We start from the raw sequence: 25777 nt of genomic DNA, 5'->3' as shown, positions 1-25777 counted from the left end.
GTGCCTCCGGAGCCTGTGCTCCGCAACGGGAGAGGCCACAACAGTGAGAGGCCCGCGTACCGAAAAAAATAATAATAATTTTAAAAAAATAAAAATACAGACCTTAAGAATTTAGTGGGGGAAATACATGAGTTAAAAAGCGTTATAAATTCACCAGCCAATGAAACAAAAGAGCAGCTAAGCTATTTCTAAAAGAAATCAGGTTACATTAATCTTTCATGCATTCTTGCCAGTAGCCATCATTGACTCTCTTTTTCTAGCATTTGGAAATGGTTTCCCAGCATGCTGGGAGTTTTAATTTAAATTAGCCTTTAAAAAATTTCAGACTGTATAACTTGTTTAAATTGTGGGATTTTTTTTCACAAAGTAAATAAGTAGTAAAATGAAATAGCCTGACATAGTAGTGAAATAGTAGTCCCAAAAATATTGGTTCAGGTTCATATTGTCTTGAGGGTTTGTACATGCGTGTGTTTATAAGATTTCCTTTCTTGGAAGGAAAAGCCTTTATTCAGAGATTATGATCTTCCAAGTTGTTCAGGTTTTTAAACGTCCTTTTATGAAACTATGATGATATTAGATGGTAGGATTTGTGGGTGTGGGTAGGTAGTTGTTGTTGTTGTTGTTGTTTTTCCTGCCTTATTTGGGAAAATTAAAAGTTGTCGACCCTATGTCAGTTCAAAAAAACTTGCTGGTCTGTGACATTCAGAGGTCTGGGAACCATTGTGATAGAACCTTTCCCCAAAAGGCTAAGAGAATCCTGATATGCAGTGGTTTTGCATACTCCTCCCTTGTTTTCAGAATGAGGTTACATAATGGCAGAAAAACCAGAACACCTTAAAAATAGTAATGACTTGGGACTTCCCTGGTGGCGCAGTGGTTAAGACTCTGCGCTCCCCATGCAGGGGGCCCGGGTTCCATTCCTGGTCAGGGAACTAGATCCCACATGCATGCTACAACTAAGAGTTCACATGCCGCAACTGGGGAGCCCATGTGCCGCAAAGAAGGAGCCAGCGAGCTGCAACTGAGAAGCCCATGTGCCGCAACTAAGACCCGGTGCAACCAAATAAATAAATACATATTTTTTAAAAATAGTAATGATTTGCTTAAGTACTATACATTTTATTTTTAATTTAAAAATTTTTTTAAATTTTTTTGATTGCACCACGCAGCTTACAGGATCTTAGTTCCCTGACCAGTGATCAAACCCATGCCCCCTGCAGTGGAAGCATGGATTCTTAACCACTGGGCTGCCAAGGAAGTCCCTTATGCCCCATTTTTACCCTCTAGTTTTATTTGTCTTTAACCATCTGAAATCTGTGATTTTATTATTTTTCATTTAAATTTTTGATATGAAGTTTCTGTTTTTTTCAATCAGAATATCTAGAAGTGAACATTTAGCTTTTGTTGTTGACTCTAAAATGAATTCCTAAAAGCTTTGTTTGCTTTTTCATTCAGCAGCCTTTTGCTGAGTGTCTATATGGATGCAAGAAATAGAATTATTTTCTTTTGTGCCCGAAGGGGAGAGGAGGAGGCAGACAGACAACAGTATAGTAATTGCTAGTATGAAGACAGGTACTTAGTATTGTGGAAGCACAGAGGGAGAGGTAAGTGTGCTTTGAGCGTTTCTGCAGCCTGGTGCAGTCAATTTTGAGTTAACACAGTTTACTACTGTTACAGTATGGTTATTTGCCTCTTTTGCATTTTCTTACTTTCCTAAATAATTATTTTCAAGAGGAAAATCATTTCCAAGCCTAGAAAATTGCACCTTTTAATGCACCTTTTCTCTAACTCTCCTCTGATTTGTACTACACTTCAAATGAAAGCCTTTTGTTTAAAATCACTGTTACAGTTAAATTATTATCATTATTTTTAATAAATTTATTTATTTGTTTATTTTTGGCTGCATTGGGTCTTCGTTGCTGTGCGCGGGCTTTCTCTAGTTGCAGCGAGCGGGGGCTACTCTTCATTGTGGTGCGCGGGCTTCTGGCTGCATTGGGTCTCCGTTGCTGTGCGCGGGCTTTCTCTAGTTGCAGCGAGCGGGGGCTACTCTTCATTGTGGTGCGCGGGCTTCTCACTGAGGTGGCTTCCCTTGTTGTGGAGCACGGGCTCTAGGCGCACGGGCTTCAGTAGTGTGGCACATGGGCTCAGTAGTTGTGGCTCTCGGACTCTAGAGCATAGGCTCAGTAGTTGTGGCACACGGGCTTAGTTGCTCCGCGGCATGTGGGATCTTCCCGGACCAGGGCTCGAACCCGTGTCCCCTGCATTGGCAGGCGGATTCTTAACCACTGCGCCACCAGGGAAGTCCTACAGTTAAATTACTACAATTAGAATTACGCTATACTTTGTATATTATTACTGTCTTCTCTTAAAATCTAAAAATTCAAGCTCTCACGAAATATAAATTTGAGTGTTAAAGTTTTGTTATACTTTTTTCATTTTGTACCACATGAAACATTTTGCTGAACCTAGAGTATATGGTTCTCCATATGGAATTTTCAGAACCTAGAATATCTTCATTGATGATTGAAACCAGTGTATTTTTCTCAACCGTTTATACTTAGTAAAATCCTTTGGCTACTACATATGAATATGGGGAATGGCCCTGAGAACTGTACATTTCTGCTACTATTCTGTAACAGTCAAAAAATTCTTTCATTTAACATCATCTTATCATTGCAAAGAATGATAAGAAAGTATACTGTGGGGTAGTTTGGGGAAATACCTTATTTTTCTGTTTCATTAAAGGGACTCTTGGATAACACAGAGATGAGTTAACCATTTAGAAAGAACAGACCTCACTGCAGCTGATATCTGTTATTAAATTTGGAACGCTTTCTAGAAACAGCTCTGCATTTACTTGTCAAAATAGCTCACAGTTTGCTAATGGCAACAGTAGTTATGCCAAATTATTCTATTTCTAGACTTTTTAAAATCAAAACATTGACTGTCAGGAACTAAGGAGTCTCCAGATTATGAGCTTCTGTTAATGTAGATAAAATATTAAGTAGTTTGTACATGTGGTAATATGCCCATCGAGTAAAAAACAGTTTTTGCCCTTTTTAAAAATATATATATTTTTAATCATTCTTTTAAAATTTATTTTATTTTTGGCTGCGTTGAGTCTTCATTGCTGCGCGGGCTTTCTCTAGTTGCAGCGAGCAGGGGCTACTCTTTGTTGCGGTGCACAGGCTTCTCATTGCGGTGGCTTCTCTTGTTGTGGAGCATGAGCTCTAGGCACACGGGCTTCAGTAGTTGTGACACATGGGCTCAGTAGTTGTGTTGCATGGGCTTAGTTGCTCCGTGGCATGTGGGATCGTCCCAGAGCAGGACTCGAACCCATGACCCTGCGTTGGCAGGCGGATTCTTAACCACTGTGCCACCAGGGAAGTCCAGTTTTTGCCCTTTTGTCCTAAAAGTAATTCTGTAAGTGGCAAAGAATATCGTACAGGAGACAGTAACTTGAAAATCTTTCATCTTTCCACCTTCCCCCATTTCATTCTCTGGGATGCTACCTATTCTTCAAAGCCAAAGTGCTTGCTTCTGTGTTACTTCCTTCTCATACTAGTTGGAAGCCACCTCTTCCTTCCCTGAACTGCTAGAGCTTCTTGTTTGGTACCACAGTCTGTCCTGTGCTGGTATTCTTTATGTGTCTTTGGCTCTTACTGGGTTAATCTCTTTGAGAGGAAATAGTGGCATATCTTCTTTTTAGAACTCCCATGAGATCTAAGCACAGTATTTTCACATATAGCAAATGTTCCATTGGTATTTATTGAGTGCATGAAATAAGGTAGAAATTTATATTTTACCATTTTTTCACTTGTAACTTTTTCATTTGACTTAGTACAGTGATAATGGTGGTATATTAATAAGAAGAAGACTTATTATCATCTTAGTTTGGATCATATTGTGGTCTGTAAATCTTCATTCAACAGTATTTTATATTTTCAAGGATAGTATTTAATACTTAGCTCACGGGACTTCCCTGGTGACGCAGTGGATAAGACTCCACACTCCTAATGCAGGGGGCCCGGGTTTGATCCCTGGTCAGGGAACTAGATCCCATGTGCATGCCATAACTAAGAGTTTGCATGCCACAACTAAGGAGCTCATGTGCTCGCGGGCCACAACTAAGGAGCCTGTGAGCCGCAACTAAGGAGCCCATGTGCTGCAACTGAGGAGCCCGCCTGCCACAACTAAGACCCAGCACAACCAAATAAATAAATAAATATTAAAAAAAAATACTTAGCTCCCATTAGTGTGGCTGGGGTGGGTAACTTCATGAGTTCATAATGATGTCTGTGCAGGATTGCTACTTTGCCCCTGAAGCTTGAGAGGCCCTCGTGCTGATGGATGACTGTGGGTGCTTGCCGTTCAATCCAGCTACGCATTCTTTAGTTAAGTCTCAGTGCGTTATTTTACCATCATCATTAAGGTTCTTCCTCAATTGCATTTTTTAACCTTTTGAAATTGTGAAGAGTAAGCTTGATTGTATTTTAAATGTTCAGTTTCCTTTCAGGTAAGTGAAGTGTATTCTGATTTTCTTAAGAAAAGAAAATGTGTTTACTCCAAGAGGATTGTCAGATGTCTAGTTGTGTAGAAATCAAAGGTACAATTGGTCAAATATTGTACTAGGCAGTGATTGTTACATGGATAACAAAGTAGTTTCATTCCCATCGTGAATTTCTTTGAATCGATTTTAACCCTTCACAAGTTAATCTGTTTCCTCCAATAAGTTCAGAGGAGTTTGTTGCCATCTGCTGTCTTTACAGAATCTTTATGAAGTAGGTGGGGAACTTTCATTACTTAGGGATAGAGAGATTTTCCTGTCTTAACTGTGTGCCTTAGCCTGGGTAACAGATCATTATTGCTAGAAACAGTAGCCAGATCTCCCAGTCTCAAAGTCTTAACCTTAATTTAAACTCCAGAAGGGCAAAATATTTGGGTTTTAAAAATTGGTTTGTATTTAGTTGGATATAGTGTAGTAGTTTTTCAAAGGAAAAGATACAGCTGGGCCAAATAAATGGTTTCTCTTCAGTACCATCCCTCTTGACCCAGCAAAGGGTCATTGGGTATGGCTCGGGAGTCTGGCAGCAGACTCTCAGGCCAGTGTACACCTTTTGGCATGAAAAAATGAAAAACTGTTTCAAAGTGTCTCTGTATCCTCTGGGAGTATGAGTGATGATTTCATTACCTAATCATGGACATGAAAATGAAGGGCTGTTCAAATTGGTGCAGGGCACCTTAATTACAGAGGATTTGCATCTGAGCCCATACCTGTGCGTTCTCATTGGCATCTGTGCTCAAAGCCAAGTTAGCAAACATGCCCTCGGGGGCATGAGGTTTGCTGCTTTTATGGACAGTGAAATGGTTGAACGATGAGAATTGCTTAAAACTTGGAATTACAAAAGTGTGAGTCCCTTTATTTAGGCTTGCTAATTGTACTTTGAGAAGGTTTGGAAAGAGAGTAAGAAGTTGTTTTATTGAGCCAAACAGATTTATTTTGTTTGGGAAAAAATAGTAATATAAATAACCTTTTGCAGCCTTCATTGATTCAGTTTGTTCAGAAGCAGACCCTCAGCTCACAATCTGTCAAGATGTGTAAGGGAGCAGTTGTATTTCACATGCTATATTTAATTCAAATGTGAAAGATGCAGCCGAACTCAAGGAATCTGTTTCTTTGGACTCTTTTCCTTGGTGAATTTCAGAGCTGAGTGAGGGTTAAATATATGAGAAAGTCAATAAATAAAGGAATATAGTCAATGGGAGATGAAAAATGATAACTTGCAGGGGAAAGAGTAAGAAGGATTGTGGGAAGTGATATTTTTTCCAGTAGAAAAAGGCACTTTTGTGGGAGAGGAGCCAGAAAAATTCTAATTATTGTTTTCTGTTTTATGTAACTGTACTCTTTTTTAAAAGATTTTTAGAAATTTTATATTGGAGTATGTTTAACAGTGTTGTGTTAGTTTCAGGTGTACAGCATAGTGATTCAGTTATACATATAAATGTGTCTATTCTTTTTCAAATTCTTTTCCCGTTTAGGTTATTACAGAATATTGAGCAGAGTTCCCTGACAGTAGGTCCTTGTTGGTTATCTGTTTTAAATATAAAAGTGTATACATGTCAATCCCAAACTCCCAATCTATCCCTCCTCCCCCGCTCCCCCCCATAACCATAAATTCATTCTCTAAGTCTGTGAGTCTGTTTCTGTTTTGTAAATAGGTTCATTTGTATCATTATTTATAAGATTCCACATACAAGCAATATCATATGATATTTGTCTTTCTCTGTCTGACTTACTTCACTTAGTAAGATTATCTCCAGGTCCATCCATGTTGCTGCAAATGGCATAATTTCATTCTTTTCAATGGCTGAGTAATATTCCATTGTATATGTGTACCACATCTTCTTTATCCATTCATCTGTCAATGGACATTTAGGTTGTTTCCATGTCTTGGCTATTGTAAACAGCGCTGCAGTGAACACTGGGGTGCATGTATCCTTTCGAACCATGTTTTTCTCTGGATATATGCCCAGGAGTGGGATTGCTGGATCATATGGCAGCTCTATTTTTAGTTTTTTAAGGAACCTCCATACGGTTCTCCATAGGCTGTACCAATTTACATTCTCACCAGCAGTGTAGGAGGGTTCATTTTTCTCCACACCCTCTTCAGCATTTATTGTTTGTAGATATGTTTGTTTGGCTGTGCCGTGCAGCTTGCAGGAACTTAGTTCCCCGACCAGGGATTGAACCCGGGCCCTGGACAGTGAAAGCACGGAGTTCTAACCACTGGACCACCAGGGGATTCCCTATAGATTTTTTTCTTAATGATGGCCATTCTGACTGGTGCGAAGTGATATCTCACTGTAGTTTTGATTTGCATTTCTCTGATAATTAGAGATGTTGAGCATCTTTTCATGTGCCTCTTGGCCATCTGTATGTCTTTGAAGAAATGTCTATTTAGGTCTTTTGCCCTTATTTTGATTGGGTTGTTTGTTTTTTTGCTATTGAGCCTCATGAGCTGTTTGTAAATTTTGGAGAGAGACTAATCTCTTCTCAGTTGCATAGTTTGCAAATATTTCCTCCCATTCTGTGGGTTGTCTTTTCATTTTGTTTATGGTTTCCTTTGCTGTGCAAAAGCTTTTGAGTTTAATTAGGTCCCATTTGTTTATTTTTGTTTTTATTTCCATTACTCTAGGAGATGGCTCAAAAAAGATATTGCTGCGATTTATGTCAAAGAATGTTCTGCCTGTGTTTTTCTCTAAGAGTTTTATAGTATCCCATCTTATATTTAGGTCTCTAATCCATTTTGAGTTTATTTTTGTGTATAGTGTTAAAGATTGTTCTAATTTCATTTTTTTACATATAGCTGTCCTGTTTTCCCAGGACCATTTATTGAAGAGACTGTCTTTCCTCCATTGTATAGTCTTGCCTCTTTTGTCATTGATTAATTGACCATAGGTGTGTGGGTTTATTTCTGGGCTTTCTATCCTGTTCCATTGATCTGTATTTCTGTTTTTGTGCCAGCACCATACTGTTTTGATGACTGTAGCTTTGTGATATAGTCTGAAGTCAGGGAGCCTGATTCCTCCAGCTCCATTTTTCTTTCTCAGGATTGCTTTGGTTATTCAGGGTCTTTTGTTTCTCCATACAAAATTTAAGATTTTTTGTTGTAGTTCTGTGAAAAATGCCATTGTTAATTTGCTAGGGATTGCATTGAATCTGTATATTGCCTTGGGTAATATAGTCATTTTGATATGTAACTGTTCTCTTTAGGGTAGGAGTTAGGGCTAGAAATGGAAAGGCCTTCCTCTAGCAAGTTAAACATGTGGAAAAACAGTTCACTGCAAGTAGGGCAGATGTGGCTAACTATCTAGGATTTTTTATTTAACACAATTTATAGTGAACCTATCACAATACTTCTCTACTTTTGAGGAATGGAGGGAATTGCTGCTGCCCTCCCTCTGCCACCACCACTCTCCCCCAACTAGGAGGATTTAGGCTACTCCCCTACCTTTTTAATTTTGGCTGTGTTGGGTCTTCATTGCTGCACGTGGGCTTTCTTTAGTTGTGGCGAGCGGAGGCTACTCTTCGTTGCGGTGCACGGGCTTCTCATTGCAATGGCTTCTCTTGTTGCGGAGCACGGGCTCTAGGCACACAGGCTTCAGTAGTTGCAGCACACAGGCTCAGTAGTTGTGACACGCAGGCCCTGGAGCATGTGGGCTTCAGTAGTTGTGGCACGTGGGCTCAGTAGTTGTGGCTCACAGGCTGTAGAGCGCAGGCTCAGTAGTTGTGGCGCATGGGCTTAGTTGCTCCGTGGCATGTGGGATCTTCCTGGACCAGGGCTCGAACCTGTGTCCCCTGCATTGGCAGGTAGGTTCTTAACCACTGTGCCTCCAGGGATGCCCCTCCCCTACTTCTAATTAGCCACCAGTTGTTCATCATCATCAAGATTCTAGCAGCCACTTTGCTAGGATACATTGCAGTATCATGAGCTAATTTTGTAGATAAATTATGTTGGGAGCAATTTCATGAGTTTTGACTCATGTTTTTCTTAATGTGATCATTCTTCCAGTTGTTAAGATGCTGTACATAATTAGTATGTGAATTACAGGAGTGGTAGAGATGATGTTGGAGGTTTCTTTTCTTTGCTCTCCTTGCACCACCCCCGCCTCACCTTTTGGAACATTTCAGATCTTTCTCAAGGCCCCAAAGTATATTTCAGGGTCACTCTTCTCTTCCTGTTATTTCTTATCCTTCTCATTAGTGCTGGAGGGAATGCTGGAAATTTGTAAGGTGGATGGCGTAGTAAATGGTCAGGGTAGGTGAGTATGGTCAAGGGAATAGATGTATTAAAAAATTATAAAATGAACTCAGATGCCCCTTCAAGAAATAACTTGCTGCCCATTTGTAAGGAATGTAGCAAAAGAAAGCTGTTAGTCCTTTCAGGGTCTGCCACAGCATTGGAAACAAGGTCATGCTCTTCTCAGGACAGGCAGTGGTGGTGAGCAGGGCAGTGATCTAAGAGCCTCACCTTCTTGCCCAGCACTTGAGTCCTCTGCTGGCCGTCTTTGCCCCCGAGCTCTCTGTAGGACAGGCTTTGTCAGATCTGCCTCATGGTCTGATGTCTCCTCCTGCTAAATCCTATTCTTTTCTTCTCATAAGAGTTCTCCCCATTAAACCTTTTTCATTCCTAATTTTATTTTAGCATCTGCTTCCTCTAGAATCTAACCTGTGACACACTTCTTACATAAATCACCCTGTTTCCTTCATTTTACTGTTTTTACCTCAGGCTTTGCATGAAACATCAGTGGTGTGGTATAAATGAATTGCCTGCCTCTGTGTATGTTTTATTTATTTATTATTTATTTATTTATTTATTTTTGTCTGTGCTGGGTCTTTGTTGCTGCGTGCGGCTTTCTCTAGTTGCAGTGAGCGGGGGCTACTCTTCATTGTGGTGTACGGGCTTCTCATTGCGGTGGCTTCTCTTGTTGCAGAGCATGGGCTCTAGACGTGGGCTCAGTAGTTGTGGCTCATGGGCTCTAGAGCGCAGGCTCAGTAGCTGTGGTGCACGGGCTTAGTTGCTCCGCGTCACGTGGGATCTTCCCAGACCAGGGCTCGAACCCATGTCCCCTGCATTGGCAGGCAGATTCCTAACCACTGCGCCACCAGGGAAGTCCCTCTGTGTGTGTTTTAACTTGTGCTCTTCCTAGAAAATTCGGGGAATACAGGTAGCACAAAGACATTTAAAAATACCCATAATATTTTTTTTAAAATTAATTAACCTCCACTAGAGGTAACTGTTAATAGTGGCTTATTTTGGTAAACTTTAGAGAAGTGTGTTAAGTGTTCACCTGGGTGAATTTTTCACAAACTGAATACATTTGTGTAACCATCACCCAATCAGGAAGCTTTAGCACTACCCCAGGAGCCTCCCAGTCGTTACCTTTGGTAACCGCTATCCTCACTTGCAACAACATAAATTAATTTTGCCTAGTTTTGAACTTTATATAAGCATTGTCATGTAGTATGTACTATTTTGTCTTCTTTGCTCAGTATTATGTTTAAGAGATTACGTGTATCTGGTTCCTTGCTGTATAGTATTCTGTTGTGTGAATGTACCACAATCTACCTGTTCTATTGGTGGTGGGCATTTGTATTATGTCCAGTTTTTCAGTCCTTGGATCTGTTATGATGTTTTCTAGTATAAATATTGCCTTGTGTTTGGTATTATAGCTAGTTAAGCCTGTTATTGAAATATTTATTATCCTCTTAAGTGAATTACCTTGTATAAAAGCTAAAAAAACCTGTCATTTCTTACTCCCATATCCTCAGAATGTTCTTTTTAGTCTTTTAGGACCCACAGTTAGTTTTTTCTTCTGAGTTTGAGGTCTTGAATCATATTACTGGCCAAGGGAAGCTAGTTGCTGTTCCCTTTGCTGTCTGCCAATCAGATCCTTGAGTTAGAGGAGTTGTTGAGAACAAGTTTTTTGGTTTTATGGTTATACCAGAACTCGGCTGTCACTCTGGTTTTCAGTGGAGAGAAAAAATACCATCAGAAGCCTTTAGGGATTTATTAGATATTTGGGATGGCCTTGGTATTTGAGCTGTACTTGATAAATTAAGGTGGCTCACAGCTGGTGTGGGAAAGTGCTAAAGGACAGATTTTAGATTGAGCATCTAAAAGAAATCATGAACAGCTTGGATGCCTTGCCTGAGTTATTTCAGAACTTCAGACAGTGTATACTGATGTTTGTTTCTTTTCCTCTGTAGCTGTCAAGTGGAATGTCATGGCCAGCTCCTCGGACAGTGAAGATGATAGTTTCATGGCTGTGGACCAAGAAGAAACTGTGCTGGAAGGGACAATGGAGCAAGATGAGGAGCCCCACCCAGTATTGGAGGTTGAGGAGACTAGACATAATAGGTCCATGTCTGAGCTGCCAGAAGAGGTTTTGGAGTATATCCTGTCCTTTCTTTCACCATACCAAGAACACAAAACTGCAGCCCTTGTCTGCAAACAGTGGTACCGACTTATTAAAGGTACTGTGGAAAGTGGAAAGTTTTATTTATTTATTTAAAATTTGTTTGAATGATTTATTTTTACCCCCCAATTTCATTTTCTCTTTTCTCCCTTAAATTTATTGTGGTTCTAAAATTTAGTGTTAGATGATTGGCACTGTACATTTTTGTTTTCTCTTTATCCTGCCTAATTTTATGAACAGCTTGAATACTATAGTATTTAATGCAATTTCCAGTTTTAAAATGAGGATTCTTTTTCTGCATATTCTTGGAGTTGATCTGGTAAGTTGTATTGTTCTTGAATAGGTAGAGTAGGGATGGATATGGATTGACAGTAATAGCTAACCTTCATATAACTCTTACCATTGTCAGGATTATTATAACTGCTTTACAATCCTCATAGCGAACTGTGAATAGCTTAAAGTAGCTAATTGTGGCAGATGTGGGATTATGAAAGCATTTACTGCTTGATTTTATTTCTAAACAGCACAGGCCCTATGTATGTCTTTTACTTTTTAAATGAGTTTCTCCTTTTTTTTCCCCCTCCATTTTCTAATCAAGATTTCAACTTTGACTAAATGTTGAGGTTACTAGTTGTACTGTAGTTTTAATTAATAGCAGTTATTTGGTTTCATTCCATTTTAGGTGGAAAGGGCCCATTTTTTGAATGAAGATGACCGAGCCAGTTGAATAATCTTTGATCAAAGCAAGGGTCGTATCAATTTTTTCTTTCCTGTTGGGAACAAGGCAGCCAGAGATACGAGAGAGAAAAACCTTTAGATCAGAATCAGTCTTAAAATCTTTTCCTCAAATCAGAGTGATTCTCTGAGGATTAGGGTCCCTGTCATTTGTCCAAAGTCCAACCTAGAGGGCTAATAAGGACCAGCTGTGTTGAAACTGCTTGCTGGGCCCTGTGCTCATCTGCTAACAACTGGTAATAATGGTATGCACAGCCTGCTTCTGTTTGCAGAGTTAATGGACTCTTCAGGAGAGATTGGCTCCCTACACTGTGGAAATAGATGGTTTTACCTCTAAAATAGAGGTGGAGAATCACAGACAAGGGGTGGTGATCTAATCAAATATATGAATTTATTCTTAGGTTTTATTTGGCATGCTTATCATTTTTATCTTTCTTTCTTTTTTTTTTTTTTTTTTTTTTGCGGTACGCAGGCCTCTCACTGTTGTGGCCTCTCCCGTTGCGGAGCACAGGCTCCGGACGCGCAGGCCCAGCGGCCACGGCTTACAGGCCCAGCTGCTCCGCGGCATGTGGGATCCTCCCGGACCAGGGCACGAACCCGTGTCCCCTGCATCGGCAGGCGAACTCTCAACCACTGCGCCACCAGGGAAGCCCTGATCTTTCTTTAAGAGAGAAGAACCTTAGCCTAGTACTCGCAGTCTTAGATCTTCTGGGGGAAGTCACTGCCAAGACAGCTTTCTTTCCCCTCAGTCATTATGTGTCTGTCTTTTATTCATTACTGCCTTACCTCATTTCAACATTTGCAAATCTGTATTACTTCACGAGTTCGTAGTTGGCAGTATGGTCACACATTAAAAATGGGCATGTCGTTTTTTTTTCTTTTTTTTAAACATCTTCATTGGGGTATAATTGCTTTACAATGGTGTGTTAGTTTCTGCTTTATAAGAAAGTGAATCATGGGCTTCCCTGGTGGCACAGTGGTTGAGAGTCCGCCTGCCGATGCAGGGGAACCGGTTTTGTGCCCCGGTCTGGGAAGATCCCACATGCCGCGGAGCGGCTGGGCCCGTGAGCCATGGCCGCTGAGCCTGCGCATCCGGAGCCTGTGCTCCGCAACGGGAGAGGCCACAACAGCGAGAGGCCCGTGTACCGCAAAAAAAAAAAAAAAAAAAAGAAAGTGAATCAGCTATGCGTATACATATATCCCCATATCTCCTCCCTCGTGTCTCCCTCCCACCCTCCCTATCCCACTCCTCTAGGTGGTCACAAAGCACTGAGCTGATCTCCGTTTGCTATGTGGCTGCTTCCCACATTTGGTAGTGTATATATGTCCATGCCACTCTCTCATTTCGTCCCAGCTTACCCTTCCCACTCCCCGTGTCCTCAAGTCCATTCTCCACGTTTGCGTCTTTATTCCTCTCCTGCCCCCAGGTTCTTCAGAACCAAAAAATGGCCATGTCTTTTTAATATTCCATTTCTTAACTGTGAGTTCAACCAAGGGATAATGATCATCATTAGAAAACATGTTCTGTGATCCTGTTTAAGGATCCACTGAGGTGGCATAAATTCAAGAATGATACACTCTTTCAAAATATAAATAATTGAGGCTTCCCTGGTGGCACAGTGGTTAACAATCTGCCTGCCAATGCAGGGGACACGGGTTCGAGCCCTGTCTGGGAAGATCCCACATGCCACGGAGCAACTAAGTCCGTGCGCCACAACTACTGAGCCTGCGCTCTAGAGCCCGCGAGCCACAACTACTGAGCCCATGTACCACAACTACTGAAGCCCACGCGCCTAGAGCCCATGCTCCGCAACAAGAGGAGCCACCACAATGAGAAGCCCTTGCACCGCAATGAAGAGTAGCCCCTGCTCACCGCAACTAGAGAAAGCCCACATGCAACAATGAAGACCTAACACAGCCAAAAATAAATAAATAAATTTATTTTAAAAATCATATATACATATATATATATAATTGGTTGTACTCTTCATTCAAAATGTTTCTCTTTGAAATAAGAAAGTAATTTCATGTGTTGAGAAAGCAGATTGTTCCAGAAGTATAAAGCTCTCACTTTTTAAAAAAATAGACTTAACTTTTTTAGAGTGGTTTTAAGTTCACAGCAAAATTGAGCAGGTTCTTAGATTTCCCATATACCCCTGTCACCAGACATGCACAGCCTCCCCTACTTTCAACATCCCTCACCAGAGGGGTACATTTCTTACAATTGACGATCATACATTTTACATCATTGTCACCCAAAGTCTGTAGTTTACATAGGGTGTACATTCTGTGAGTTTGGACATATATATAATGACATGTATCCAGCATTATAGTAAAAACTCTGATTTTTTTTTTTTTAAAAACAGCTTTCCTTAGTTATAAATTCATCATTTCATAATCCACTGTCAGCTAATTATTACTCCTTGTTTAAGATGGAGAATACTTGGTTGCCATGGTAGATATTTCCTGAACAGCTGTTATATTCCAGAGACTGTTTTACCACACTTTTTCTCACAAAACTAAATTATCTCCCAGCCCCTTTGCTTTGGAGTAAATAGCACCAATTATTTTGATGTGTTGCCTCATGATATAATGTAAAGGGGAGCAGATTTTAAGTGTGAGCTGATTTTGTAACCTTGAGGGAGTTACTTAACCTTGGTAAAACGAAAGGATTAGATCTTCCAGTTTGAAATTCTGTGATTCTGTTTTCTGTCTTTGAATGAAGAAATCAAAGAAATTTGGAGTTCCTCAAAGAAACTTATGTCTTATAAAAGTGATAAGACAATTAATAGATGGAGTTTTAATAATTGATTTACAAGTGAAGAGTCCAGGCTGAAGCTTTTGTTATTTTTGTCTTTAGGTGTAGCCCACCAGTGTTATCATGGTTTCATAAAGGCTGTCCAGGAAGGAAACATTCAGTGGGAGAGTCGGACTTACCCTTATCCTGGAACCCCAATCACTCAGCGGTTCTCACACAGTAAGTATTTACTGTGAAAGCAGATCCCATCCTGCCTGTGGTCGTGTTTCCAAAAGCTACTTTGGAGGCTTGTGTTTTGTCTGACTTCCTAATGAAGAAAATGTTAAATAAGGGTTTATATTAATTTTACAATCAGAATTAGGGAAGAGCATGAGCCTAAATATATTGTAGGCACTGTGATATAATTTTATATTCTGATTTTCATTGGATTTTTGTAGTATCTCTACTCCAAAGAGGTCAAGGTGTTATGCTTAGGTTTTTAAACATTTGACATCATGTAAGAGGAAAACAAAGGAAAGGCATACATGAGGGTTTTTCTGGGATCCTGCTTAGGGAGTAGCCAGAGCTGAGCACTAATTTTTGCAATAACTCTTTATCTTAACATAGTGTATGTTCAGCAAACACTGAATTTGACTACGGTCACACAAAAATTTTGAACGTGAAGGATATTGATTATAAAATACAAATTTAAGTAGTAAAATTATAAATAAAATGCTTTGGCAAATAGACAATTTAGAGTTTTTGACTTCTAGAATTTTTTTTTTTTTAGGATTTTTTTAAAAAATTAATTTATTTTATTTATTTATTTTTGGCTGCGTTGGGTCTTCGTTGCTGTGTGCGGGCTTTCTCTAGTTGTGGTGAGTGGGGGCTACTCTTCATTGTGGTGCACGGGCTTCTCTTGTTGCGGAGCACGGGCTCTAGGCACACAGGCTTCAGTAGTTGTGGCACGTCAGCTCAGTAGTTGTGGCTCGAGGGCTCTAGAGTGCAGTCTCAGTAGTTGTGGTGCACGGGCTTAGTTGCTCCGCGGCATGTGGGATCTTCCCTGACCAGGGCTTGAACCCATGTCCCCAGCATTGGCAGGCGGATTCTTTTTTTCTTTTCTTTTCTTTTTTTAATTAGTTAATTTATTTATTGGCTGCATTGGGTCTTCGTTGCTGCATGCAGGCTTTCTCTAGTTGCGGAGAGCAGGGGCTACTCTCCGTTGTGGTGCGCAGGCTTCTCATTGCAGTGGCTTCTCTTGTTGCAGAGCACCGGCTCTAGGCATGTGGGCCTCAGTAGTTGTGGCTCGCGAGCTCTAGAGCGCAGGCTCAGTAGTTGTCGGGCACAGGCTTAGTTGCTCCGTGGCATGTGGGATCTTCTGGGACCAGGGCTCGAACCCGTATCCCCTGCATGGCAGGCAGATTCCTAACCACTGTGCCACCAGGAAAGTCCCAGGCAGATTCTTAACCACTGGACCACCAGGGAAGCCCCGACTTTTTCTAGAATTAACTCTCCATTTTAATTGATTTTTGTAGATGCCATTTTATTCTTTTTTTTTTTTTTTTTTTTTTCGGCTGTACCCCATGCCTTGCAGGATCTTAGCTCCCCCACCAGGGGTTCAACCCAGGCCCTGGCAGTGAGAGCACTGAGTCCTAACCACAGGGCCACCAGGGAATTCCTGATACCATTTTATTCTATTAGTGATTTATATCCCTCCATCAAAGTGAGACTGAGATGTGATCTATCTTAGGCCACAGAAGCTGTATTTATTAATGGTTTTACATAAAGAAAGTTCATTGAGAGGAGAGGGAAGCCGCTTAGAAAAATTCTCAGAATTGCTGCTTTAGTTATATTCTTTCTGTATTCAGAAACCTTTAGGACTTCCCTGGTGGCTCAGTGGTTAAGAATCCGCCTGCCAATGCAGGGGACACGGGTTTGATCCCTGGTCCGGGAAGATCCCACATGCCGCGGAGCAACTAAGCCTATGCGCCACAGATACTGAGCCTGTGTTCTAGAGCCTGCGAGCCACAGCTGCTGAGCCCGTGTGCCACAACTACTGAAGCCCGCACACCCACAGCCCATGCTCCGCAACAGGAGGAGCCACGGCAATGAGAAGCCCGTGCACTGTAATGAAGAGTAGCCCCCCGCTCGCCGCAACTAGAGAAAGGCCGTGCGCAACAACGAAGACCCAACGTAGCCAAAAATAAATTAATTTTTAAAAAAGAAACCTTCGGGCTTCTCTGGTGGCGCAGTGGTTGAGAATCCGCCTGCCGATGCAGGGAACACGGGTTCGTGCCCCGGTCCGGGAAGATCCCACATGCCGCGGAGCGGCTGGGCCCGTGAGCCATGGCTGCTGAGCCTGCGCGTCCGGAGCCTGTGCTCCGCAACGGGAGAGGCCACAACAGTGAGAGGCCCGCATACCACCAAAAAATAAATAGATAAATAAATAAAATAAAAAAGAAACCTTCAGTGTCTATCCAGTGCCTACAAGATAAAAACTTAGTCGTATATTTAAAACCCTCTTTAAGTTGACTTATTTCTAAATTACCACTTCATCTCCCAACTTTTCCCAAGAGCTCTCCTCTTTCAAGTTGTCACTTTGCTGTACTAGATTCTTCCTCTCTAGAGTATTCCCATCCACTTAGCTGAAGCCTGCTTCTCCTTGAAAACTCAGTTGAAGTTCTAGCTCCTTTGGGAAACCTTTTCTCAACTCTCTAGCCCACAGAAAAATTTTTCCTCTTTTGAGCTTATGTCTGGAATACTAATTTGGCTCTTAACTCACATTGTCTTTCATTGTTAACTTGTATGTTTGTGTCTTTTTTTTTTTTTTTAAGCCATATTTTGAACTCTTGAGGGGAAGGAGAGTTATTGGTTATCCATGTTGCGTAAAAATTACCTGCAGATTTAGCAGCTTAAAATAACATTATCTCACAGTGTTCCTGAGGGTCAAGAATTTGGGAGTGGCTTAGCTGGGAGGTTGTGGCTCAGGGTCTCTCATGAGGTTGTCGTCAATCTGTCAGCTGGGGCTACAGTCACCTGAGGACCTGACTGGGACCCGGTGAATCTGCTTCCAAGCTCACTCAGTTACTGTTGATAGGAGACTCAGTTCCTTACTACATGGACCTCTCCATAGCGCTGCTCACAGCTTGCCAGCTGACTTCCCACAAAATGTGTGATCTGAGAGAGAAACAGAGACAGACACTAAGACAGCAGCCAAGGTATCTTTTACACCCTAATCTCCAAAGTGAATACCATCTTTCCTGTTCTATCCTATAAGTCACACAGGGATTGACCAAGGGTGTAATACCAGGAAGTGAGGATCCTTTGAGGCCTTTTGGTGGCCTCCAAAGACCATATGGTCTGGCCTACCCCAGACCATGTGCTGTACTCTCATATCCAGAGGAGAGTTCAGTAAATAATGATAACTCATCATTGTCTTTGAATTGTTTCTAAATAGATCAAAGGAATGGGTCAAACTATTTGCTGTGTTTTCAGTTCTCTCAGGGAGCTATTTTTGTGCTGTTGTAAATCGCCTGGAGCAGTAGATCTCAAAGTGTGATTCCTGGACTTTGGGGGAGGAAGGAATCTATGAGACTCTTTGGGGGATCTGTGAAGTCAGAGCTGGCTTCATTTGTTTTAATCTGTGAGTGTGTGGTAGCGAAGAACACAGTGAGCACTCGAGTAGTTGAGTTCCCTTACCTTGAGTCATGCACAGGCTGCAGCAGTTTTCCCCAGCATTGCTTTGGCACCGTTACTGCACATGTCAACACAGTGAAAAAAAACAATAAATTACTACTTCTACAACTACTACTACTACTAGTACTTATTATTATAAAAGTAGTTTTGAAAGAGTCTCAAATGTTTTCAGGAGTCCACAGACCACACTTTGATCATCACTGCAATAAACTATACATGAGTCCTTGCTGAGAACATTTAATGAAATTACAGGAGGATCCATGTTAGGTCCAGTATTTATTGTTGAGGGAGGGGTAACTTCAGTTACCTACAGATGATTAGAATGAGAAGCAAAGGCGAGGTTTCTAAAGACAGGACTTTTTTTTTTTTTTTTTTTTTTTTTTTTGGCGGTACGCGGGCCTCTCAGTGTTGTGGCCTCTCCCGTTGTGGAGCACAGGCTCCAGACGCGCAGGCTCAGCGGCCATGGCTCACAGGCCCAGCCCCTCCGCGGCATGTGGGATTTTCCCGGACCGGGGCACGAACCCGTGTCCCCTGCGTTGGCAGGCGGATTCTCAACCACTGCGCCACCAGAGAAGCCCCAGACAGGACTTTTTTTTAGGATGGTGTTTGGAAACAAGTAGTTTTAGAGCCCCAAGTGAGGGAAATCAAATGAATCAGGGTAAAATTGAAACTAGAATAGAAAATAGGGGTGAATAATTATCATAGCAACAGTTTGGCTTTCTGATAAGAGAGGGAAAAAAATATTTTTCAGTTAACTAGCTTTCGAAAAAGAGTATTACCACAAAATAGAGGCAGTTTTTTGAAGGGGAAATAGAAAGGAATAGTACTATGAGTAAGCTCACAGAAGCTCAGAGGTTGGTGGGTTTTGATACTTGTTTTTGCTTAAATTTTTTTTTCGTTTCCTTACTTGGTGTTTTCATTTCCTTACTTGATATCTAAGAAAAGGTGTCTCATTGTCTTTCGTTGTCTCTTTCGGTCTGTCTCTTTATTGTTTTCTTCCATCAGTCTCTACATGCTATCTAACTGGCAAACTGAAGAGGATTATTGCAGGGAATGGGCAGTTTTCAAAATAGGTTGAAAACAAGGCATTCCTTTAATTTTTTTCCTTAGCTCCTTCAACTTCCATCTCTGTATTTCTCCCTTTAGCTCTGTTTTATTCCTTACGCCTAACTCATGTTGAGCTTGAGATCCACATTTCCAGTTCTTTGCTCATACTGCCACAGAGATTCACAGATGTTTCATATGTAGTGAGCCAAAAGTAGAGTTCAGTAGTTTTCCCCCAATTTTCTCCTCTCTCTAATTTAGTTAATGGCATTATAATTCTCTCAATTATACAGGCTTGAAATCTTGGATTAATCCTCAATTCTTCTCCCTCCCTCAACAACAAAAGTCAAATCTTGTTGATTCTGTTCTATCTCTGTAGTCTCTCTCATATCTTTCCTTTTACCATGCCCCCCATTACTCACAGTTATTATTTAATCATTCCATCTTTCCTAAATCTTTTCTTTCTTTCTTTCTTTTTTTTGGCCGTGGCATGCAGGATCTTAGTTCCCCAACCAGGGATCGAACCCACGCCCCCTGCAGTGGAAGTGTGGAGTTTTAACCACTGGACCACCAGGGAAGTCCCCCTAAGTCTTTTCTAAACAATCTTCTTGCCTTTCTTCTCTCTTCATCTGAACCTGATCTAGACACTTGGCAGCCATCTCCGAAACTGGGGACAGTGCCACCTCCTAGGGCATCTGGAAATGTGTAAGGCCATTGTTTATTGTCTTGACTGGAAAGTACTACAAGCAGTTAGTAGGCAAGGACCTGCTTGGGTTGCTAAATGTCGTGCAGTGAATGGGATGATCCTGCACACAAAGAAGTGACTTGCTCAGAATGACAGGAGCTCCTGTCGGGAAAAACTGCAAATCTGAACCATAAAACCAGCCTTGTCACTCCTCTGCCAAAAAGCCTGAGCCTTTTTGCACTGCATGTAGAAGTTTCCACCCCACCTGGCATTCACGCCTACCTTTTCAGCCTGACTCACTGCTGCATCCTTACACAGCCAGCCTCTACCCACACGAGATTCCTTGTTTGTCTTAAACTTCCCTACCTCATGGCTTTGCTTGGATGCCCTGATTTCATTTTCCCTTCCCCTCCCATTCCTCTTTCGCCCCTAGACTTGTTCGCCCCATGTTAATTGACTGAAAATGTCCTGACCTCTAAAACCCATCTTGGAGACAAAGCCAAAAGCCACCTTCGTTCACACTACTCTCAAATTCCCCACCATGGAGATTAAGCTCTTCTCTTTTTCTGCTTATACTCCTTTAATACACTCTTCATACCTTCTTCTTAATGTTTATTACCATCTGTCTTTTACCATAATTATCTGTGTAAGAGAGGCTGCATGCAAAGGAAGAACTTTAGACTTGGGAAGCAAATTCCTTGGCTCCTCTAACCCAAAATTTCCTCATCTGTAAAATGCGTATGATAAATTCTGTTTGTGCCACAGGGTTGCTAGGAAATTTAATTGAGGAAACACTTGTAAAAATATATTTTAACCTGCAAAATTATAGGACGATGATGATGTCTCCTCCACAAGATTGTTGTCTACTTGAGGACAGTCAGTCTCCATGTCTTAGACATCTGTGCACCTTTCACAACACCAGGTTCATAGTTGACATCTATTAATTCTGTGGAATTGTGTAACAAAGATACGAGCGATAGATTTTCTTTCTTATGTGAAAGTCTGGGACAAAAAAATGCAGGGAAAGTAAAATGAAGCCAGTTCTCCTGGTTATTTGATGAGTGTGTGCATGGCCAATCATGCAATCCTTGATTAAGGTAGAATGTCCCTTTCAGATTGACATAGGGGTCTGTTGATCCCCAGCATTATGTTTTGAAAAACCTTTTAGTGTGTAGGCTCCAAATATGGTCAGGTCATTCCATACACTTGCTAATCTTGCTTCTGCAATAGCCAGCAGGCCCAGACTGGGTAACCAACCTTTCTTATTCCATAGTTACATAATTACAGGCCTTATCAAGTATGTCCTGGCTTGTAGATGTGAGACACATGACAGCATAGTCTCTGAGCATGGGATAAATGCCTCAGGACCTTTCCCTGGAGACAAGTGAGGGAACAAGAGAATTTAACCTCTGAAAGTGCAAAAATTAGAGTTCAGTGAACATTAATCTAGTGACTACCGGGCATCATGGAAAGTATGAAACAACTGGAAGACCTTGAACTTCAGAGGATTATAATATAGTAGGAAAGTATTCAGAACACTGAGGAACTCTTTGCTTGTTGTGGGTGTAATTGTGCATATTTGACTTGTCTTCGAGTAGGGATTATTAGACTTTAACTTGAGGTATGTGACTTGCAGTAGTTGTTCGTGGAGCAGTCAAGCACATTTCAGAAAGCTTGAAGAGATCTAGCAGTTGGAATAATCACATTCTCAATGTTATTTCTTAGCAGAGTAGTCATACCGTACTGCGAACGGTAACTTTTGTATAGCACATTCCAGTGGTCTAGATGTTCTGAAAGGAGAATGTTCTGTTTGGGTGGAGAACTTTGGTAAAAGGGAGTATTTACTTGAGCAGTGGTATTTGCTTAAATTCTTAATTTTTTCTGAAAGGCTCATTGAACTTGGGTCCCCAACTCCCACCCAGACCAACATGTACGCATCTTAAATAAAAATAGGCAAACAGAGTTCAGTAGGATGCTTAAAATATTTGAGTGTATTATTGATGGCTGTTTCTCATTCCCATTATATCTGAGTTCTAAACATAGCTGCCTAAATTGACTCCCTTCCTCTCCAAGCTTTGTTGATAATGACTGCTGGATATTGAAACTACAGTGTGTGAAACTTGTCGTTTCAGTCCCATTAGCTTTGCATAGGGTTTGGGCTGTACCTTCCTCTTCCAGAAACCTTTGTTTGCTCAAAGAGAAGCAGGAAAATGCCAATTGCCTTATTTTAGTATAGGATTAAAATACACGTGGTAAGGACCTCATGGGGCCCAGCTGCTGGCTAGGTTTTCAGTCCAAATAGAGAAGAAGAATGTTTGCTACCTCTTTGAAAAATAAAGGCGCTGTGCTTTTTTGCTACGTGAAGGAAGCAGCTGCCAGGAGTTGATCTTTGAGGAATAGTGGGACATAAATGAGCTACTAACTCTTTTAGTTATGAAATCATGGATTTGTCTTATTAAACATTGTTATAATGAACATCAGTTAAGGTTTCAGAAGCCAGAGGAAATTGCTAATTTCTGTTCTGGGGTTATGGATTATCAGGTGGAAGAGAATGTTCTTTTATGCCAGGTACCAGTCAGTTCAATTCAAAATTGCCCCAGTTTGTTGGGGTAGCTTGTTCAAAAAGGTATGTATGAGAAGACCAAGATACCTGAAGCTCACCTCCTTTAGTGGAGATTAAAGTGTGGCTTCGGTAATTATCTTTTTTGTTTGTTTAATGTCATCTAACTTGATCCTTTGTTATTTGCAGTTCTCAACAAACATGAAACATGAGCAGTGGACTTACATAGGGTTTTACTTCTTTTTTTTTCTTCTTCTTCTTTTTCCTTCTTCTTCTTTTTCCTTTGGGCCACGCTGCTTGCATGATTGAACTTGGGCCATGGCAGTGAAAGCACAGAGTCCTAACCACTGGACTGCCAGGGAATTCCCAGGGCTTTACTTCTTAGTAGACTTTCTTATTGGGATGTTAATTAAAAAACTGATTTAGATATGGATTAGAAGTTACTTTCAAAGGCAAAGAAAGTCAGTAGGAAAAAAAGGGGGATGGGGGAATTACCTGGCAGTCCAGTGGTTAGGACTCGGTGCTTTCAGTACGGGGGCCCGAGTTCGTTCCCTGTTCAGGGAACTAAGATCCCGCAAGCCTCGGTACAGCCAAAAAAAAAAAAAAAAAAAAAAAAAAGGAAGAAAGTCAGTGGAAAGTGTAAGATCATTTAAACCTTCATATACCATGGTAGCATGTTTGAGTTCTGGGAGTAATTAAGTATTTTGCAGATGTGAGCCTGTTGATGATTAAATGGCATTTCATTTCTTCACATCTCTAGTTTCTTTAATTTCTTTGTTAATTTGAAAAGTGTAGCTCTGTTATTGCACAGCGTCAGAGGTCAGATTTTTTTTTTTTTTTTAATAAACTTTGTTTATTTATTTATTTTTGGCTGCTTTGGGTCTTCGTTGCCATGCGCCGGCTTTCTCTAGTTGCGGTGAGCAGTGACTACTCTTCGTTGCGGTGTGCAGGCTTCTCATTACGGTGGCTTCTCTTGTTGCAGGGCACGGGCTCTAGGCGCGCGGTTTCAGTAGTTGTGGCTCAGGGGCTCTAGAACGCAGGCTCAGTAGTTGTGGCGCACGGGCTTAGTTGCTCTGCCGCATGTGGGAACTTCCTGGACCAGGGATCAAACCCATGTCCCCTGCATTGGCAGGCGGATTCTTAACCACTGTGCCCCCAGGGAAGTCCCAGATGTTTTGGATTTACTCCTTCCACTGGCTGAGATTACTGGGTGTAAGTGACTGAACACATTGCTTTTATTATCTCTTAACTCATCCAATTTTTGGATTTGGCTTTCCTAGTGTAGAGAATCCTTAAAGGCCTATCAAGTGGGCTGAGTTAAGAAAAAATTAAAAAGTAGGGTTATTCCCAGAGCTAGTATATATCACAGAGGTAATTATAGCAGTGGTGTTTCCCTTTTTCTGAGCTTGAATAAGTGGTGCCAGAGTTCAGAAGAGATCTTAGAAACAGTGGTGTGCTAAACTGAACAAGACCTACAGATAAACTGGATGATCACTGAAGCCATGCACTAGTGGGTTGAATCTCTGAATTTCTTTTCCCTTTCCCCTTTCTTTTATGTGACGCTTAACTGTTTTAGCCTAGTTTCACACTGAGAGGTCTGTTTTTCCCAGTGGTATGCATGAAATGAATGAAGTTTTGCTCAGCCCTTTTCCTGAAATACAAGATGGTAAATGCAGGACTGGAAGGAGCATGGTCATCTTTCCCAAAGGATAGAGGCTAAATGAACTTTCCAATGAGAAGCAAGAGGCTAAATGAACTTTCCAATGAGAACTTTCCAATGAGAAGCAAGAGCTTAGCTTTCATGTCTCTTGTCTAGACTCTGGCTCCGGTCTTTCTGGTTTTAGGGGAACAGCCCCTCTCACAGTCATTGACTCTTTTCTTCGGAGTAGTGCCCATTGGTGAGGTGTATATAGTCACCTAATTAAAAAGGCTTTTCTTAGAGACCTTGGTGCTTTTTAACTGTTACTTACTGCATTGGTTTTCTATTCAGCACCAACCAGTCGGCCTTGGTGGCTTTTGTATACACACCTAGGAGCTTAATGACTTTCATGTTTTTTCTCTCAGTTGTTTGAGGACCATACTACTGAGATCGCCGAGCTACATTGGTTCTGTATGTGTGGTTACTTTATGGCATTGATTAAAATTGTTTTCTTTTCTTTTCTTTTGAAATTTTAAATTTTATTTATTTATTTATACATACAGCAGTTTCTTCAAATTGTTTTCTGTCATTCTCTTTCATATAAAGTCGTTATTGTTTTGTGCCTCATGTTTCATTTGAAAGCAAAAGCAATAAGAGGAGGATGGGTGGAGAGAAATGGGAGGACAGAGTACTTCTGTTAGCGCTGACTATCTTCGCCTAGCCCTAGATGATAATAATGCAGAGTTAGATTAATTATGCAGCTGTGCTGAAATTTCACTCATTGAACACCCTTAATCTGAATTCTTGTGTTCTCTTGCTAGAATTATACTGTCTTATTTAATGATATCATTGTCAGTTTGCTTAGTGTGCTCAGAAATAACATAACGTTTCCATAGCTTTTCTCTGGTCCTTATTTTAAAGGTTAGTGTGATATTGATCAACCTGAAGACAGGAGGCTGGTTGTAGAAAGGTTGATACGTGGGAACAACTGTGGAATGTGTGAAATAATTGATCTTTGAAAGATATGGGCTATAGTTAAGGTTTAGAGTGGCTTCAGAATTAGACGTCCGTTATTCATTTATTGTTTTCTTTCTAGGTGCGTGCTATTATGATGCTAATCAGTCTATGTATGTGTTTGGAGGCTGTACTCAGAGCAGCTGCAATGCTGCCTTCAATGACCTCTGGAGACTTGACCTAAATAGCAAAGAGTGGATCCGACCTTTGGCTTCAGGTAATAGAGAAAATGCTGATCTTTGTTTCCTTATCAGGTAACTCCCTTTGTGTGGAAACTCTACCTGATCCTTTAGGTGTTGGTCTCAAGAACAGAGTACTGGGGCCCCAGATCCTTTGTCAAATCTGCTTGTAAATGCTAAGAGTAATATGCTTGTGTAAGGTCTTTGAATTTTTTTAAATTATACTTTATCATTAGTATTGGTACCCTGCCAAAATTGCTATACTACTGTGTGAATTCATCTGTGTGGTTTTCTGAAGTACTTGTACAGGTGTGATATGTTCTTTGGTATGAGGCTGAAGTAAGAGCAGAAGCACAGCCTCGAGAACTGTAGATGACTGACAGAAGCTATTGTCCCAGGGCTAAGATCTCTGAGTATCTTGTTGCCAGCTCAGGTATTTGGGGAGTGTATGGAACATGCCTCTGCTGGTTACTTTTAACAACTCAGGAGCGTGGGAAGATTCCACAGT

The 25777-nt window shown here is 41.1% G+C and overlaps 1 protein-coding gene across 3 annotated transcripts in view; it reads left to right on the top strand.

Moving 5' to 3' along the window:
- LOC114485940 (uncharacterized) overlaps positions 1-25777 on the top strand; it is a 78524-nt gene that overhangs the window by 44610 nt on the left and 8137 nt on the right. For 2 of the 3 annotated variants that reach the window (XM_028487799.2, XM_028487801.2), the window contains 3 exons: positions 10772-11038; positions 14576-14692; positions 25173-25455. In XM_028487799.2, the coding sequence (XP_028343600.1) occupies positions 10772-11038; positions 14576-14692; positions 25173-25348 (560 nt within the window). In that variant the 3' untranslated portion in view covers positions 25349-25455. Of the gene's footprint in view, positions 1-10771; positions 11039-14575; positions 14693-25172; positions 25456-25777 lie in introns of those variants that run through there. The other variant, XM_028487800.2, reaches the window with a different exon arrangement.

The sequence above is a fragment of the Physeter macrocephalus genome, chromosome 3 (genome assembly GCF_002837175.3).
Source record: "Physeter macrocephalus isolate SW-GA chromosome 3, ASM283717v5, whole genome shotgun sequence".
NCBI lineage: Eukaryota > Metazoa > Chordata > Mammalia > Artiodactyla > Physeteridae > Physeter > Physeter macrocephalus.
The sequence above is the reverse complement of the archived record's forward strand: the minus strand, read 5'-3'. Positions and strand labels throughout refer to the sequence as shown.